At 43.2% G+C, this 14,203-nt stretch overlaps 1 protein-coding gene across 1 annotated transcript in view; it reads left to right on the plus strand.

Moving 5' to 3' along the window:
* POLR1B (RNA polymerase I subunit B) overlaps positions 1 to 14,203 on the plus strand; it is an 85,514-nt gene that overhangs the window by 18,139 nt on the left and 53,172 nt on the right. The window contains exons 4-6 of the mRNA XM_030198112.1: positions 1,415 to 1,638; positions 2,248 to 2,419; positions 4,873 to 5,044. Of these exons, the coding sequence (XP_030053972.1) occupies positions 1,415 to 1,638; positions 2,248 to 2,419; positions 4,873 to 5,044 (568 nt within the window). The remainder of the gene's footprint in view (positions 1 to 1,414; positions 1,639 to 2,247; positions 2,420 to 4,872; positions 5,045 to 14,203) is intronic.

Consider the following 14,203-nt stretch of genomic DNA (forward strand, 5'->3'; position numbering starts at 1 on the left):
TAATGTCCTCACTTTTGTTTTCCATTCCTTTCCTAATAATACCTAACATTCTATTTGCTTTCCTAGCTGCAGGAGCACACTGAGCAGAGCATTTCAACGTATCATCAACAACGACGCCGAGATCCCTTTCTTGGTCAGTGACTCCTAACGTGGAACTTTCCATTACTTAGCTATAGTTCGGGTTCCTTTTTCCCCGCATGCATCACTTTGCACTTGCTCACATTAAACGTTATCTGCCATTTCGATGCACACTCTCCCAGTCTCATTAGGTCCTCTTGTAATTTTTCACAATCCTCTCGCGATTTAACAACTTTGAATAACTTTGTGTCATCAGCAAATTTAATTACCTCACTAGTTACTCCCATTTCTAAATCATTTATAAATATGTTAAAAAACAGCGGTTCCAGCACAGACACCTGAGGAACCCCACTATCTACCCTTCTCCATTGAGAATACTGACCATTTATCCCTACTCACTATTTTCTATCCTTTAACCAGTTTTTAATCCACAATAGGACACTATCTCCTATCCCATGACTTTCCAATTTCCTCTGGAGTCTTTCATGAGGTATTTTGTCAAACGCTTTCTGAAAATCCAGATACACAATATCAACCGGCACGCCTTTATCCACGTTTGTTCACCCCTTCAAAGAAATGTAATAGATTGGTGAGGCAAGATTTCCCTTCACTAAATCCATGCTGGCTTTGTCTCATTAATCCATGCTTTTGAATATGCTCTCTAATTTTGTTTCCTCATGTGTCTTTAGTTTGTTGAACTTTGTGTATTGTTTTAATTGTGTTGTGTGTATTGTCTTAATTGTTTTCTGTCTAATTATTATCTAGTTGATATTCAAAACGATTTAACCAGCCAGAACTGACCGCTGAACGGTTAAATGGCTTGTTTGGGGATATCCGCTAATTTTCAGCAATGATAACCAATTAAGTGCCACTGAAAATTAGCGGTTAGCGCCTAACTGAAAACCAGCTATTTTGGAGGCGTTCTAGGGACGGAATCAGCAGTTGGCTAGTTAAGTGCCGATATTCAGCACTTAACCATCCAGGGTAACCACATATATAGGACCGCGTAAAAAACAGTCCTATCTTTATGCGGTAACCCATAGCCACTTATGTTCTGAATATCGATTTAACTGGCTATATGTTAGCTGACTCCACATAAACCGGTTATTCAGTGCCGAAGTCTGGACATGGCCCGGCATTGAATATCCAGGAATAACACCCAGACTGCCACAGGCTGATTATTGACCCCCTATAATTTTATTGTAAACTGCTCTGCAATGAATTTGAATAGTGATATAACAAATGAACCTACTTAAATAAATAAATGTTTGACTTGTCCACCTTGTCAATACCTGAGTGTTCTCACTCTGTGATCTCCTGAATTTATGCTTTCCAGGGATTGGTTGGTTTCTCAGATTACCAGATTTTTCAGGAACTAATTAAGGGAAGAGAGGACCACTCATTCTATAAGAACTGCATCTCTCAGATCTTGCGAATGGTGACTGAGGAGGGGTATAGCACCCAGAAACAGGTCTTGAAGTACCTTGGAGAGCGCTTCAGAGTGAAACTCAACCTGCCAGACTGGTATTCAGATGAACAGGCCGCAGAATTTCTGCTAACGTAAGCAAGCTTTTTCGGAGCTGTGTTCGGTAGCCTGGTTTCCTTCAGGAACAAGGTATCTGGTTCTGGCTGAACTAGAAGCATCCACTTTTTAGATAGCAGCCAAAAAAGAAACACTGCATCTACCTTGCATCCATCCTGGTTGTCGTTAGGTTTAAGCCCCATAAGACTTGCTCCAGAGCTTGTGCACTAAGCATTGATTAAACCTAAGGAGGCCACAACAGATGTAAGGTAGATGCAATGTTTCTTTTTTCAGCAGTGACGGTATGAAATTAAGGGTGGTAGAGTTCAATTTTTAGGTGCCATGGCAACCTGGCAACTAGGATTTTTCAAGCTCTGATGTAAATACGTGTATACAACAAAACACTTGTAAAGTAGTTATGTTTCTATGTTAAATGTTTCCTATAGAAGAAAAAATCCTATATTTAGTTTTTCAGTGTCAGTACCTCCTTATTCATTAACGTTTCTTTGACTAACTGCACTACAGGCACCAACGTATTAATTACAGTAAATGCTCAGTCACATAAGACAGGACAATAATGGTTATACAGGTAGTAACAGTATTTCTTCAAAGTTCACTTGTTGTGACCTTGCTTTCTCCTTTTGCAGTCATTGCCTGTGCATTCATCTCAAGTCTGATATAGAGAAGTTCTACTTGCTATGCATGATGACACGGAAGTTATTTGCTTTTGCTAAGGAAGAATGTATGGAGGAGAACCCAGACAGCTTGATGAATCATGAGGTGCTGACCCCGGGACAGCTGTACCTGATGTTCTTAAAGGTAAGCAAGTGCCAATAAACTAATTAAAAACTGTTCTTGGGCAACATAGTAAAATCTTTTCCTCATCTTGCTATTTCAGTCCTGATGCATGGTTTTATGTCACCCTACCAGATGGACAGATAATCCACCAGAAGATGAAGGCAGAAAACACAGCTTTGCAGCAACAGCCTCACTGTCTACAGAGGGCTGTGCTTTTTACTTTTCTTTACATTATATCTAACATGCCCCAATCAGGAGTTCAGTGCGATTTACATGTTTTAAGAGAACTGGTCATATCCAGGAATTACAAAAAATTAATCCAAGCAATCTGTAAATTTACAGTATCTTAAAATAATCGTTGTGAAAAAAGACTCCAGAAATCAATATCTATAACATATTTCTTAAGTTTTAAGGGCTTTACAAAGCGTCCTATAACAAGACATACATCTTGTTTGAATTTGGATTGATATTCCACCATTTTGCTGCTAAATGCAAGAACATGACCAGATGTATTTATTTATAGTACATTTCTACCCCACGTTTTCCCACACACGCAGGCACAATGTGGTTTACATAGGAGAATTAAAAATGACAGTACAATAAGAGAAAATGGTGAGAGACAAGAATAGGCAAGGAAGGGGAAGGGGGCATAACAGATGCAGGGGTAAGTAAGTGGGACTAATAACTTTATATGTAACCCCTTTTGGGTTAGGAAGCATCAGTTACATTATATTATGATCGTTATACTAGACTTATATCCCGCTAATACCATGAATGCTTCCAAGAGTGTTACATGTTAAGCAAGAGTGAACCACATGTTCAGATGATACATATCACTCAGTTAATAAGTACAGTAAAGATGAGAAAACGTCAGCTGACGACTAGTTTATATACCTTGAAATACTTCTGAAATCAAAAAAAGTCTTAAGTGACTTCCTACATAATTTCCTGTCAACCTAAGTTCTAATGGTAGAGAGTTCCAAAATGATACTGTCTTATAAGAAACAGAAGTAGCCAATAATCCCTTAAGTCTAACATTACATACTGACGGGAAATACAACAGACATTATCCTCTTAAACTATCAGTCTTAAAACCAGTTGAAAATTAACCACTTTTACAAGATAGTAAGGGGCCTTACCATGCAATATCCTAAAAACAATAATCTCAAGTTTAAACTGCACCCTCAGCTCCACCAGTAGCCAATGCATATCAAACAAATATGGTGTATCTGAATCAAATCAGTTCAGAGAATAAATCAGCCTGGCCACTGTATTTTGTATTATCTGCAAGCTATGCAATCATGCTTTGGTGCAAACTGAGAAAACACTGTTACAATAATCGATCCTAGAAAGAATTAAAGATTGAACCACTAATCTGAAGTCATATGTGTTCCTCTCATATTTACTCCAGACCAAAAAGTCAAGTTGATGACTCATTTGATGGGACTTTTGAAAAGAGGTAATCCTCATATCTAACCCATCTAACAAACCCTGAAGGTCTTTCACGTTTTTCTTCTCCAGTTCATCTGGATGTATTTTTAAATCACCTACCACCAGCACCCTCCCAGCTTTTATCTGGTTCATTAAAAAATTATAAAAGTCCTCTTTCGCTGCTCTTCATTTTTCCTGTGGACAGTAACAAATAATGCAATTACGCTGCCCTGTTAAAGAAGTGTCCCTTACATTACAAGATAAAACCTCTAGATCTAATGATTGAAAAGTAGGTACTAATTGAATCTCAAAAAACATCCTGTATATAATTGCAACTCCCCCCACTCATTCTTTCCCGATGTAAATATATTATTTTATAACCCTGTGGGAGAAGATCTCTTAAAATAAGATCATCTTGAGTTTGCAGCCAGATCTCAGTCACAGAGAGCCAACCAAAGTTGCTCTTGTTCTAACCAGTCTTTAATTATTGCATCCTTATTCACCAGGGACCTTGCATTAATATAACAATGAACTGGAAGAAAAGTGTAGCCTGATTATATCTTGCCTGTCCATGGAGAAAGTGAAGTTGCTTACCAGTAATGTGGCTCTCCAGGCACAGCAGAATAGATATGCCACACAATTCTCTTACTTCTCTGTATGGTTGAAATTGTTTGAGCTTTGAGTTGGACTGAGGGGGAACAGATACATATGGGTGGGAAGAAGCATTGGAGCATTCCCAAAGCTTTTTAAGCTCTTCTGGGCTCTGGGACAGCAGATCTGAATTGGTGCCCTCAGGGATGTGTGACTTACTTATCCTGCTGTCCATGGAGAACCTATGTTTCAGATGAGCCACTTCACTGCTCCTGCACAATGAGCATGATGGTGCTAAGTGCATGCATTAAGTGTGTGTATTAAACTGCATAATAAGCTAGTACATTGTGTTTAAAACTGGGTTTGTGTAGGTTGAAAAGTTACACACATGAACTTTTTGAAGTTAGATTTACCCTTCAATGTTCCTTTTTTCCCCATGCTGTTAATTTCAGGAGAGGATGGAAGCTTGGCTGTTGTCTGTGAAATTTGCATTGGACAAAAAGGATCAGAAAAGTACTGTAGTTATCAACTCAGAAAACCTGATGAAGATATTTAATATGGGCACGGACCTCACGAGGCCATGTGAATATCTTCTGGCTACTGGCAACTTGCGGTCCAAAACTGGTGAGTATAGATAAAGAGGAAAGAACTTCTTTATCCAACAGACACAGAGGGATGGGGTTAGAGGCTGACCAAATTTTGATTACGATGCCAAAAGTGGCCCAAAATCTTTTTTTTCTGCACGGTCTTGGTTTCAGTCGAAAGGCTATGGCCATGGTTTTGGCTTTGGCCAAAACTATGTGTTTTCGGTGGAAGCCGAAAATTTGTGCTTTATCCTGTTTATCTCCCTCCCTCCTTTCCCTCCCCCTCTGAACAGGAGTTGCTTATCCCCCTGCTCACCTGTAGATGCCCTCTTCAGCCCTATTTTACAATCCCTGGTGGTCTAGGGGTGTAGTCAGGGCAGGAGTGATCCCCAGTCGCTTCTGCCCATGCTGGCTCAGCTCTCTAAATGGTGCCTGCCATGACCTCTAGTGGCAATCTCACAAGACTGCTGCAAGAGGTTACAGCAGCCATTTTGAGAGTACAGCTGACATGGGCAAGAGCGATTGGGGATCACTCCTGCCCTGAATATACTATTGGACTATCAGGAATTGTAAGGTAGTCTGGTAGGGGTGCTACTCTTTGCATTCTTTAGGGGGGGCGGGGTAATGCAATTACAAATAATGCAATCTTGCTTAATAGCTTATTTGGTGAATAGAGTGCTCCAAATAAATGATTTTGATACAAAGGTTTAGCAGGAATTTAAGTCTGTAAATTTGGGATGATAAGTTCCTTAGGAATTAGCTTATCTGTAGAGAAATGACATTAGCTGACACTCCAAATATGGTGCTGAGTCAGCCATTGTAAAAGCATTGTGGCTTTTAGTTTGTTTTCATTAGCTGAGGTTATTTTGCTTGGAGGTAAAATTATGGTCTTTATCATTATTTTAATTATTATACGTTGTGACAGAACAGAGAGAGACAGAGAGTGAGTGTACTACTGGTCAAATTATATTGTTAATAGGGACAAGTCCATAAACCGCTACTAAATGGACTTGGGAAAAATCCACAATTCCTGGAATAACATGTATAGAATGTTTGTACGTTTGGGAAGCTTGCCAGGTGCCCTTGGCCTGGATTGGCTGCTGTCGTGGACAGGATGCTGGGCTCGATGGACCCTTGGTCTTTTCTCAGTGTGGCATTACTTATGTACTTATATTTCAATGAAATGAAGTTTATATATGAGAAAATAATTTGAGAAATGTATTGCTCTTGAATTTTTCAGACCATATAGTCTTCACATTCAACAAAATCAATGTGTTTTGGGGTTTTTTTCATTCTGGGTTGTGCATCAGGCTGGTATAATGTCTTTCCTTGTCATCAAGCAGATGAATCCATTACTACTGGGTTGTGTCCACCTACCAGCAGGGGGAGATAGAGAGCACTGAAAACCATAGTGCCTCTTGGCCAGCTAGCTCCATCTGCCTCTCAGTGTTCTCTATCTCTCCAGCAGGGTTGGACACAGCTTAATCAGCTCCTGGGGTGGCTCCTGGGCTTTTGCCAGTTGTAGCAGGGGTGTTGTGGCTATTGCAGCTTCACTTTAAAGGCACATAGGTTAGCTCTTTCCCTGCCTTACCCTTCCCCCTGTGTGGATGCAGGCATATAGGTTTGCCCTGTCCCTGCCTTTCCCACACTCTTCTATGTGGATGCAGGCACATTGGTATGTCCTTTCCCTGCCTTTCCCACTCTCCTGGACCTCCGGAGTGCCTCTGTAGCTGTTGCCTCTAACTTTCCTCACAGCATTTAAAAAAAAAAAAAAAGTGCCGCGCTTGTTAGCGCTGCTATTCTGAGGCTTCCTTCTGTCTGTGCAGCATGACCGGAGCTCTGTGACTCGGTCTGGTGAGGTAAGAGAGTCTTGTAGCTCCTCCGGGGAGGGCCCTCGATCGGGACGTTTTGGCGCGAATCCGCCACTTTGAAATTTTTCTCCGTTTTCGGCGATGGCTGCGGAGGTTGTTAAGCGCTGTCCACGTTGTGGCAAGCGCAGATCCGCAGTGGGGCTCTGTAAATGGTGCTCTTCAGACGTCAGGGCCGGCACGAGCATGGCGAACGAGGTTTCTTCCCGCTCGGTGGAGCTGGCAGCGGGCGCCATCTTGGATGCGCCACATGGCTTGACCCCCGCAGGAGCTGAGGTGTCTGATGCTGGAGGGGAGCCTCGGATGGAGGCTACCAGAGGAGCTGCTTACCCCGGATTGGAACCGGGAGGCCAGGGTGAGCCTTTCTCCCCTGAGTTTGTGTTGCTTTTACATAAAGCGTTCATGTTAAAAAGAGCTCTGACACAGATGTCTGACTCTGCATTGCTACCTGGTTCCCCTCCAGTGGAAACCGGCCCAAGATTGCCGTCAGGCGTTTTTTCCCCAGACAGTTGGCCACAAGACAAGTGCAGAAGGGTAAATTCCTCTTCAGAGACTCCTTTACTCTATTTAGTAAGAATCTGTATCACACTTGTGCTTAATCAGTTTTATAAGTAAATACAAAATGGGAAACATTTCAGTGCTACTTTCTTTTTCTACTTGTGCACAGTTTGGGTAAGCATAAAAAGCTGCTTATCATGATTTTTTTTTTTTTTGTAAACATGTTCTCACAAAATTACTATTTCAGAGGATACTTAACTACTTCTGCATTGACTTGGGAACCTAGGAGGCATATTTTCAAAGCACTTAGCCTTCCAAAGTGCCATAGAAACCTATGGAACTTTGGAAGGCTAAGTGCTTTGAAAATACGCCTCTAAGTGTGCCAGAGTTGTTGAGAAGTCCTTGTTAAAATGTTTTTTCGGTTGTCAGCCTGTGCTTGCAGTTCCTGGGGCTGGAGGGTAATAATTTCCTGTAGGCTTAGCCAAGGCCGCTGAGAGAGTAGGCCGGGCCCGCCTCCGCCCCCCGTCGCTCCCCCCACTGCCGCAGTCTGCAGTCTCACCTGCCTACCTCCACGGCTCTGGGCCCCCTTCATTCAAAGGGCGGGACACAGAAGAGAGGCGATCTGCGACTGCCGCTTTGAATGAAGGGGGCCCGGAGCTGCTGCCTGACCCCGGCGCCGGGCCCCCCTTTTGCCCCCCCCCCTCTCGGCAGCCCTGGGCTTAGCAGAGGGCTACCGACTGCAAGCTCTGACAATCCCCAGTGGGTCTCATTGCTTCACATTCATACAACCAATGTTTAGTTTTCAGTTTTGGCTGCAGTTTTGGTTTGGCTGAAAGTGTTTGTTTAGAAAATTTCAGTAGCAGTTTCAGTTTTGTTCTATCTCTAGATGGGGTAGTTTCCTGTTTAGACAGGAAGTCCTGTTGCAAGTGAGTCTAGAAAGAGCACATTTTTGTTTAAGAAAAGCAATATGAACTTGGAAAATGTTCTTGATGAAGATCATACAGTGGGGGAAATAAGTATTTGATCCCTTGCTGATTTTGTAAGTTTGCCCACTGACAAAGACATGAGCAGCCCATAATTGAAGGGTAGGTTATTGGTAACAGTGAGAGATAGCACATCACAAATTAAATCCGGAAAATCACATTGTGGAAAGTATATGAATTTATTTGCATTCTGCAGAGGGAAATAAGTATTTGATCCCCCACCAACCAGTAAGAGATCTGGCCCCTACAGACCAGGTAGATGCTCCAAATCAACTCGTTACCTGCATGACAGACAGCTGTCGGCAATGGTCACCTGTATGAAAGACACCTGTCCACAGACTCAGTGAATCAGTCAGACTCTAACCTCTACAAAATGGCCAAGAGCAAGGAGCTGTCTAAGGATGTCAGGGACAAGATCATACACCTGCACAAGGCTGGAATGGGCTACAAAACCATCAGTAAGACGCTGGGCGAGAAGGAGACAACTGTTGGTGCCATAGTAAGAAAATGGAAGAAGTACAAAATGACTGTCAATCGACAAAGATCTGGGGCTCCACGCAAAATCTCACCTCGTGGGGTATCCTTGATCATGAGGAAGGTTAGAAATCAGCCTACAACTACAAGGGGGGAACTTGTCAATGATCTCAAGGCAGCTGGGACCACTGTCACCACGAAAACCATTGGTAACACATTACGACATAACGGATTGCAATCCTGCAGTGCCCGCAAGGTCCCCCTGCTCCGGAAGGCACATGTGACGGCCCGTCTGAAGTTTGCCAGTGAACACCTGGATGATGCCGAGAGTGATTGGGAGAAGGTGCTGTGGTCAGATGAGACAAAAATTGAGCTCTTTGGCATGAACTCAACTCGCCGTGTTTGGAGGAAGAGAAATGCTGCCTATGACCCAAAGAACACCGTCCCCACTGTCAAGCATGGAGGTGGAAATGTTATGTTTTGGGGGTGTTTCTCTGCTAAGGGCACAGGACTACTTCACCGCATCAATGGGAGAATGGATGGGGCCATGTACCGTACAATTCTGAGTGACAACCTCCTTCCCTCCGCCAGGGCCTTAAAAATGGGTCGTGGCTGGGTCTTCCAGCACGACAATGACCCAAAACATACAGCCAAGGCAACAAAGGAGTGGCTCAGGAAGAAGCACATTAGGGTCATGGAGTGGCCTAGCCAGTCACCAGACCTTAATCCCATTGAAAACTTATGGAGGGAGCTGAAGCTGCGAGTTGCCAAGCGACAGCCCAGAACTCTTAATGATTTAGAGATGATCTGCAAAGAGGAGTGGACCAAAATTCCTCCTGACATGTGTGCAAACCTCATCATCAACTACAGAAGACGTCTGACCGCTGTGCTTGCCAACAAGGGTTTTGCCACCAAGTATTAGGTCTTGTTTGCCAGAGGGATTAAATACTTATTTCCCTCTGCAGAATGCAAATAAATTCATATACTTTCCACAATGTGATTTTCCGGATTTAATTTGTGATGTGCTATCTCTCACTGTTACCAATAACCTACCCTTCAATTATGGGCTGCTCATGTCTTTGTCAGTGGGCAAACTTACAAAATCAGCAAGGGATCAAATACTTATTTCCCCCACTGTATATTAAATGGAGTAGTGTAGTGGCTCCAGAAGTGAGTTGTAATCCACTTCTGTAGCCACTACAGAAGCCAGGGTTCAAATGTTGTGTCTTCCACTGAAACTATGTGATGCAAGATTTTACATTTTTGTTCCACAGTGTTTGGTTGACTCTACTTGTATTGTTTATTTATTTATTGCATTTGTATCCCACATTTTCCCGCCTATTTGCAGGCTCAATGTGGTTTACATTATTCTGTAATGTCGATCGCCATGTCCGGTATGAGGAAATACAAGTTGGTAATGCATACATGTTCATAAGAGGAAAGCAGATTATAAAGAGTTCATTATCAGGATCAGAGATGTAGTGTTGTAGTGTTAAAGTTCATTCGTAACCATTGTGTGGAGGACACCTAAGTCTTTTTGCTTTAAAAAAAAAATAGTGAAATTCTACATAAGGATCCAGGTTATCAAACAGAGAGATTTTGTCTTGATAGATTTCTTTTCTAGCTAACCACAGTACCTGGTGAATTCAGGAGACCTGGGCACACTCGCAGGGCTGGTGTAACCATTAGGCTGACTGGACAATAACTTGGGGCTGCAGCTTGGGGGTGGCGGGTGGCAAAGAGCAGCTGCAGTCAAAGCAAAATAGTAGATAATTTTATGAGCATCAAGACATGTAGAAAATAATGTTTTGTGTGCTTAAGTTGCTTATAAAATTGCCCCCCCTTCTGATTGTCCTTGCCAGGTCAGCCAGATAGTGGGTTATGTCCCCCTGCCAGCAGATGGAGGCAGAGAAAAACATCTCAGCGCAGATTTCATTTTCCTTATAGGGGCTGGTGCTGCTTTCAAATTCTCTATTTCTCTGGCTTCAGCAGATGGTGCAGGCATATAGCCTGCTGCAGCAGCTACAAGTAGGTTGCTCCTAGGAAAACTGTAAGCTACTCTTAGAAAAACTGTAGGCCCAGACTCCCAGTGAAGCTTAGACCAAGACCAGAGTCTGCTGTGGTCGACAGTCCTTTGAGACTGATTGCCCTTCCTCCTTAGGAACAGGCTCAGTTCCTACACCAATGGCTGTAGTATTGGTTGGTGCCTGGTGACTTTTCACATTTGATGGGTCTGACAGCAAGAGCTACTGACTCTTCCCAATCTGTCTCCCACTTTCCTATAGTGCTGGGCCAGATTTGAACGCTGGAGGTCTAAAGTGATCCCCCCCCCCCCCCCCCACACACACACACACCCTTGTTTTCAGTATACCTAAACAAAGAAGATAACATGCTGCCAATAAGTTATGGCAGTTCAGCGCTTCAGTTGGTGCATTTGGCTTGGCCGGGTAGCAGGGAAACAGGCAGGCACCATTGGCCTTTGGGGGGAGGGAGTGAAGGAGGGGAAGGGAGGTGATGCACTGTAGGTAGGTCATAACAGTTCAGTGTATCAGCCAATGTATTTGGCCTGGCTTGTGAGCAGCAGGTGTTTTCCAAAGAGATCTTGGATGAGAATAGAGAGGCCTGCATGTCTTTTGGGTGGTGTTCTGGGTTGTTTTGTGACTTCCTGAATGAGTTGTCACCGCGTTGTTGGAGTAATTCTGGCAGGCCAGCCTCTCCTGGGAAGATTCACTACTACTACTACTACTACTATTTAGCATTCTATAGCACTACAAGGCGTACGCAGCGCTGCACAAACATAGAAGAAAGACAGTCCCTGCTCAAAGAGCTTACAATCTAATAGACAAAAAATAAAGTAAGCAAATCAAATCAATTAATGTGTACAGGAAGGAGGACAGGAGGGTAGGTGGAGGCGAGTGGTTACAAGTGGTTACGAGTCAAAAGCAATGTTAAAGAGGTGGGCTTTCAGTCTAGATTTAAAGGTGGCCAAGGATGGGGCAAGACGTAGGGGCTCAGGAAGTTTATTCCAGGCTTAGGGTGCAGCGAGACAGAAGGCGCGAAGTCTGGAGTTGGCAGTAGTGGAGAAGGGAACAGATAAGGATTTATCCATGGAGCGGAGTGCACGGGAAGGGGTGTAGGGAAGGACGAGTGTGGAGAGATACTGGGGAGCAGCAGAGTGAGTACATTTATAGGTTAGTAGAAGAAGCTTGAAGAGGATGCAAAAACGGATAGGGAGCCAGTGAAGCGACTTGAGGAGGGGGGTAGTATGAGTAAAGCGACCCTGGCGGAAGACGAGACGGGCAGCAGAGTTTTGAACCGATTGGAGAGGGGAGAGGTGACTAAGTGGGAGGCCAGCAAGAAGCAGATTGCAGTAGTCTAAACGAGAGGTGACAAGGATGTGGATGATGGTTTTGGTAGAGTGCACGGAAAGAAAGGGGCAGATTTTACGGATGTTGTAAAGAAAGAAACGGCAGGTCTTGGCGATCTGCTGGATATGAGCAGAGAAGGAGAGAGAAGAGTCAAAGATGACCCCAAGGTTTCGAGCTGAGGAGACAGGGAGAATGAGAGAGCCATCAACAGAAATAGAAAACGGGGGGAGTGGGGAGGTGTTCCAAGACTGTTCCAAGTCATCTCCTTTTGGAGATAATGGCATTCTGTGTGATTCAGTGGAGTCCTAGAGCTTTAGAAATGGCTTTGTAACCCTTTGTAGACTGATATTTCAACAACTTTTTTCCTCATGTTTTCTGCAATTTCCTTTGATTGTGGCATAACATTCTTGTGGAAACTTTGTGATGACTGCTTCACTCACGTATTAAGGTTCAATATGTAGTGAAACTTAGATTCAAACAGGGTTGACTGCAATCAAGCCTAGATGTGTTCAATCAGTTAAATCTAATTATCAATTAAATTTGGTCAGTTCGTTAATTAGGGGGACAGTTAATGGGTGGTGAATAACTTTGTTCCTTAAATAAATGAAGTAATAATTTAAAAATAGTGTTATGTATTTACTTAGGTTCCCTTTGTCTAATATTACATTTTATTTAAAGATCAGAAGTTATTCAGTGTAATGTATATTTATAATAGGGGAAATCAGGTGGGAGGGGAAACCTTTTTCACATCAGTGTATTTATTTGCCCTCAGGCATGGCAGAGCCTGCACAGCTCTAGCTGTCTACTGATTTCAAATTTCAGCATGTGACTTCATATGCAAGTCAGAGTTCTCACCATTGTTTCCACCTTCCATCTAGGGGAGCAATCTGTAGAACCTGTTCTCTGCCCCTCTACACAAATGAAGTTTTCCAGAAGGCCAGATTAGGTTTGGGATGCATGAAAAATAGCTGCAATCTGAGAATAATTTTAAAAATAATAGTAATAAAAAAAACAATTCTAAGTGTCCTGGTGTGGTTCTCTCTCTCTCAAGACTGAAAGGAGACAAAGTAGGTGATTTCACCATTGTCTCTTTGAGGGAATGGACCAGGAGACCCCTTCATGGTTATTTTTTACTATATAGGTGAGCCTGGTTAGGCTGGGAGGGAACTTGTGGCCTGGGGCACCTGAAGCGGTAGCAGTGGTCTGATGGACACCCAGCCAGATCCAGGTGTGGACTGAGGGCCAGAGCCAGTTGTCTAGCTCTCCAGCAATCCTGGCCATTAGCTTGGGAGAAGGTAGACCACGCTACTGGCAGATGGGAAGAAATTGAGAGAAACTAGCAGCCTTCAGATGCCTTGGTAAATGTGTCAGATTTGGTCTGAGACTTAGTTCCCATGCAGGATTTGGCAACAGCACAGATGACCGATGCCATTATTATTTGGAGGAATTTGCTTAGCCAGCCCCTTTTGGGATCCTGAAGTATGATGAATAAAGGGTATTGCTTTAGTAAGGGTGTGGTGGAGCACCTCCATGGATGATCCTCATATGAATCTCCAAGACAAGCGAGTTGTTCAGCCAAAGAAAGAAATTCAGGATCCAGGGTCTGGAAGCCTGGATATACTCTGATCCGTTTTCTGAAGGGACCATACAAGAGTGATACTTTTTTTTTTCCCCCAGTCAGATGATTCCTTCCTGGAAGATCCCTTGCATTCTCTTTTACAGCCTTGGCTGTTCAGAGAATAAGGCAACATAGCAAGGATACTTAGTGTCAGGTGATAATAACCTTTAGTGGTACAAAAAAGGACCACATAGTGGACTTAGTGTCTCCACAAAATCTGAACTGGGAGAGGCTTCACTGTTTCCTTTTGAGAGATCTATTCAGTTTTCTTCCTCTGCAAGAGATGGGATGACAGACAACTCTCAAAGAGAGTAGAGACTGGATCTAGGAAAGAATCACAGACCCTCCTTTGCTGATTTTCTTGATGGGAAAAACTCTTCTGGGGATTTG

Source organism: Microcaecilia unicolor, chromosome 3 (assembly GCF_901765095.1).
Source record: "Microcaecilia unicolor chromosome 3, aMicUni1.1, whole genome shotgun sequence".
Classification (NCBI taxonomy): Eukaryota; Metazoa; Chordata; class Amphibia; order Gymnophiona; family Siphonopidae; genus Microcaecilia; species Microcaecilia unicolor.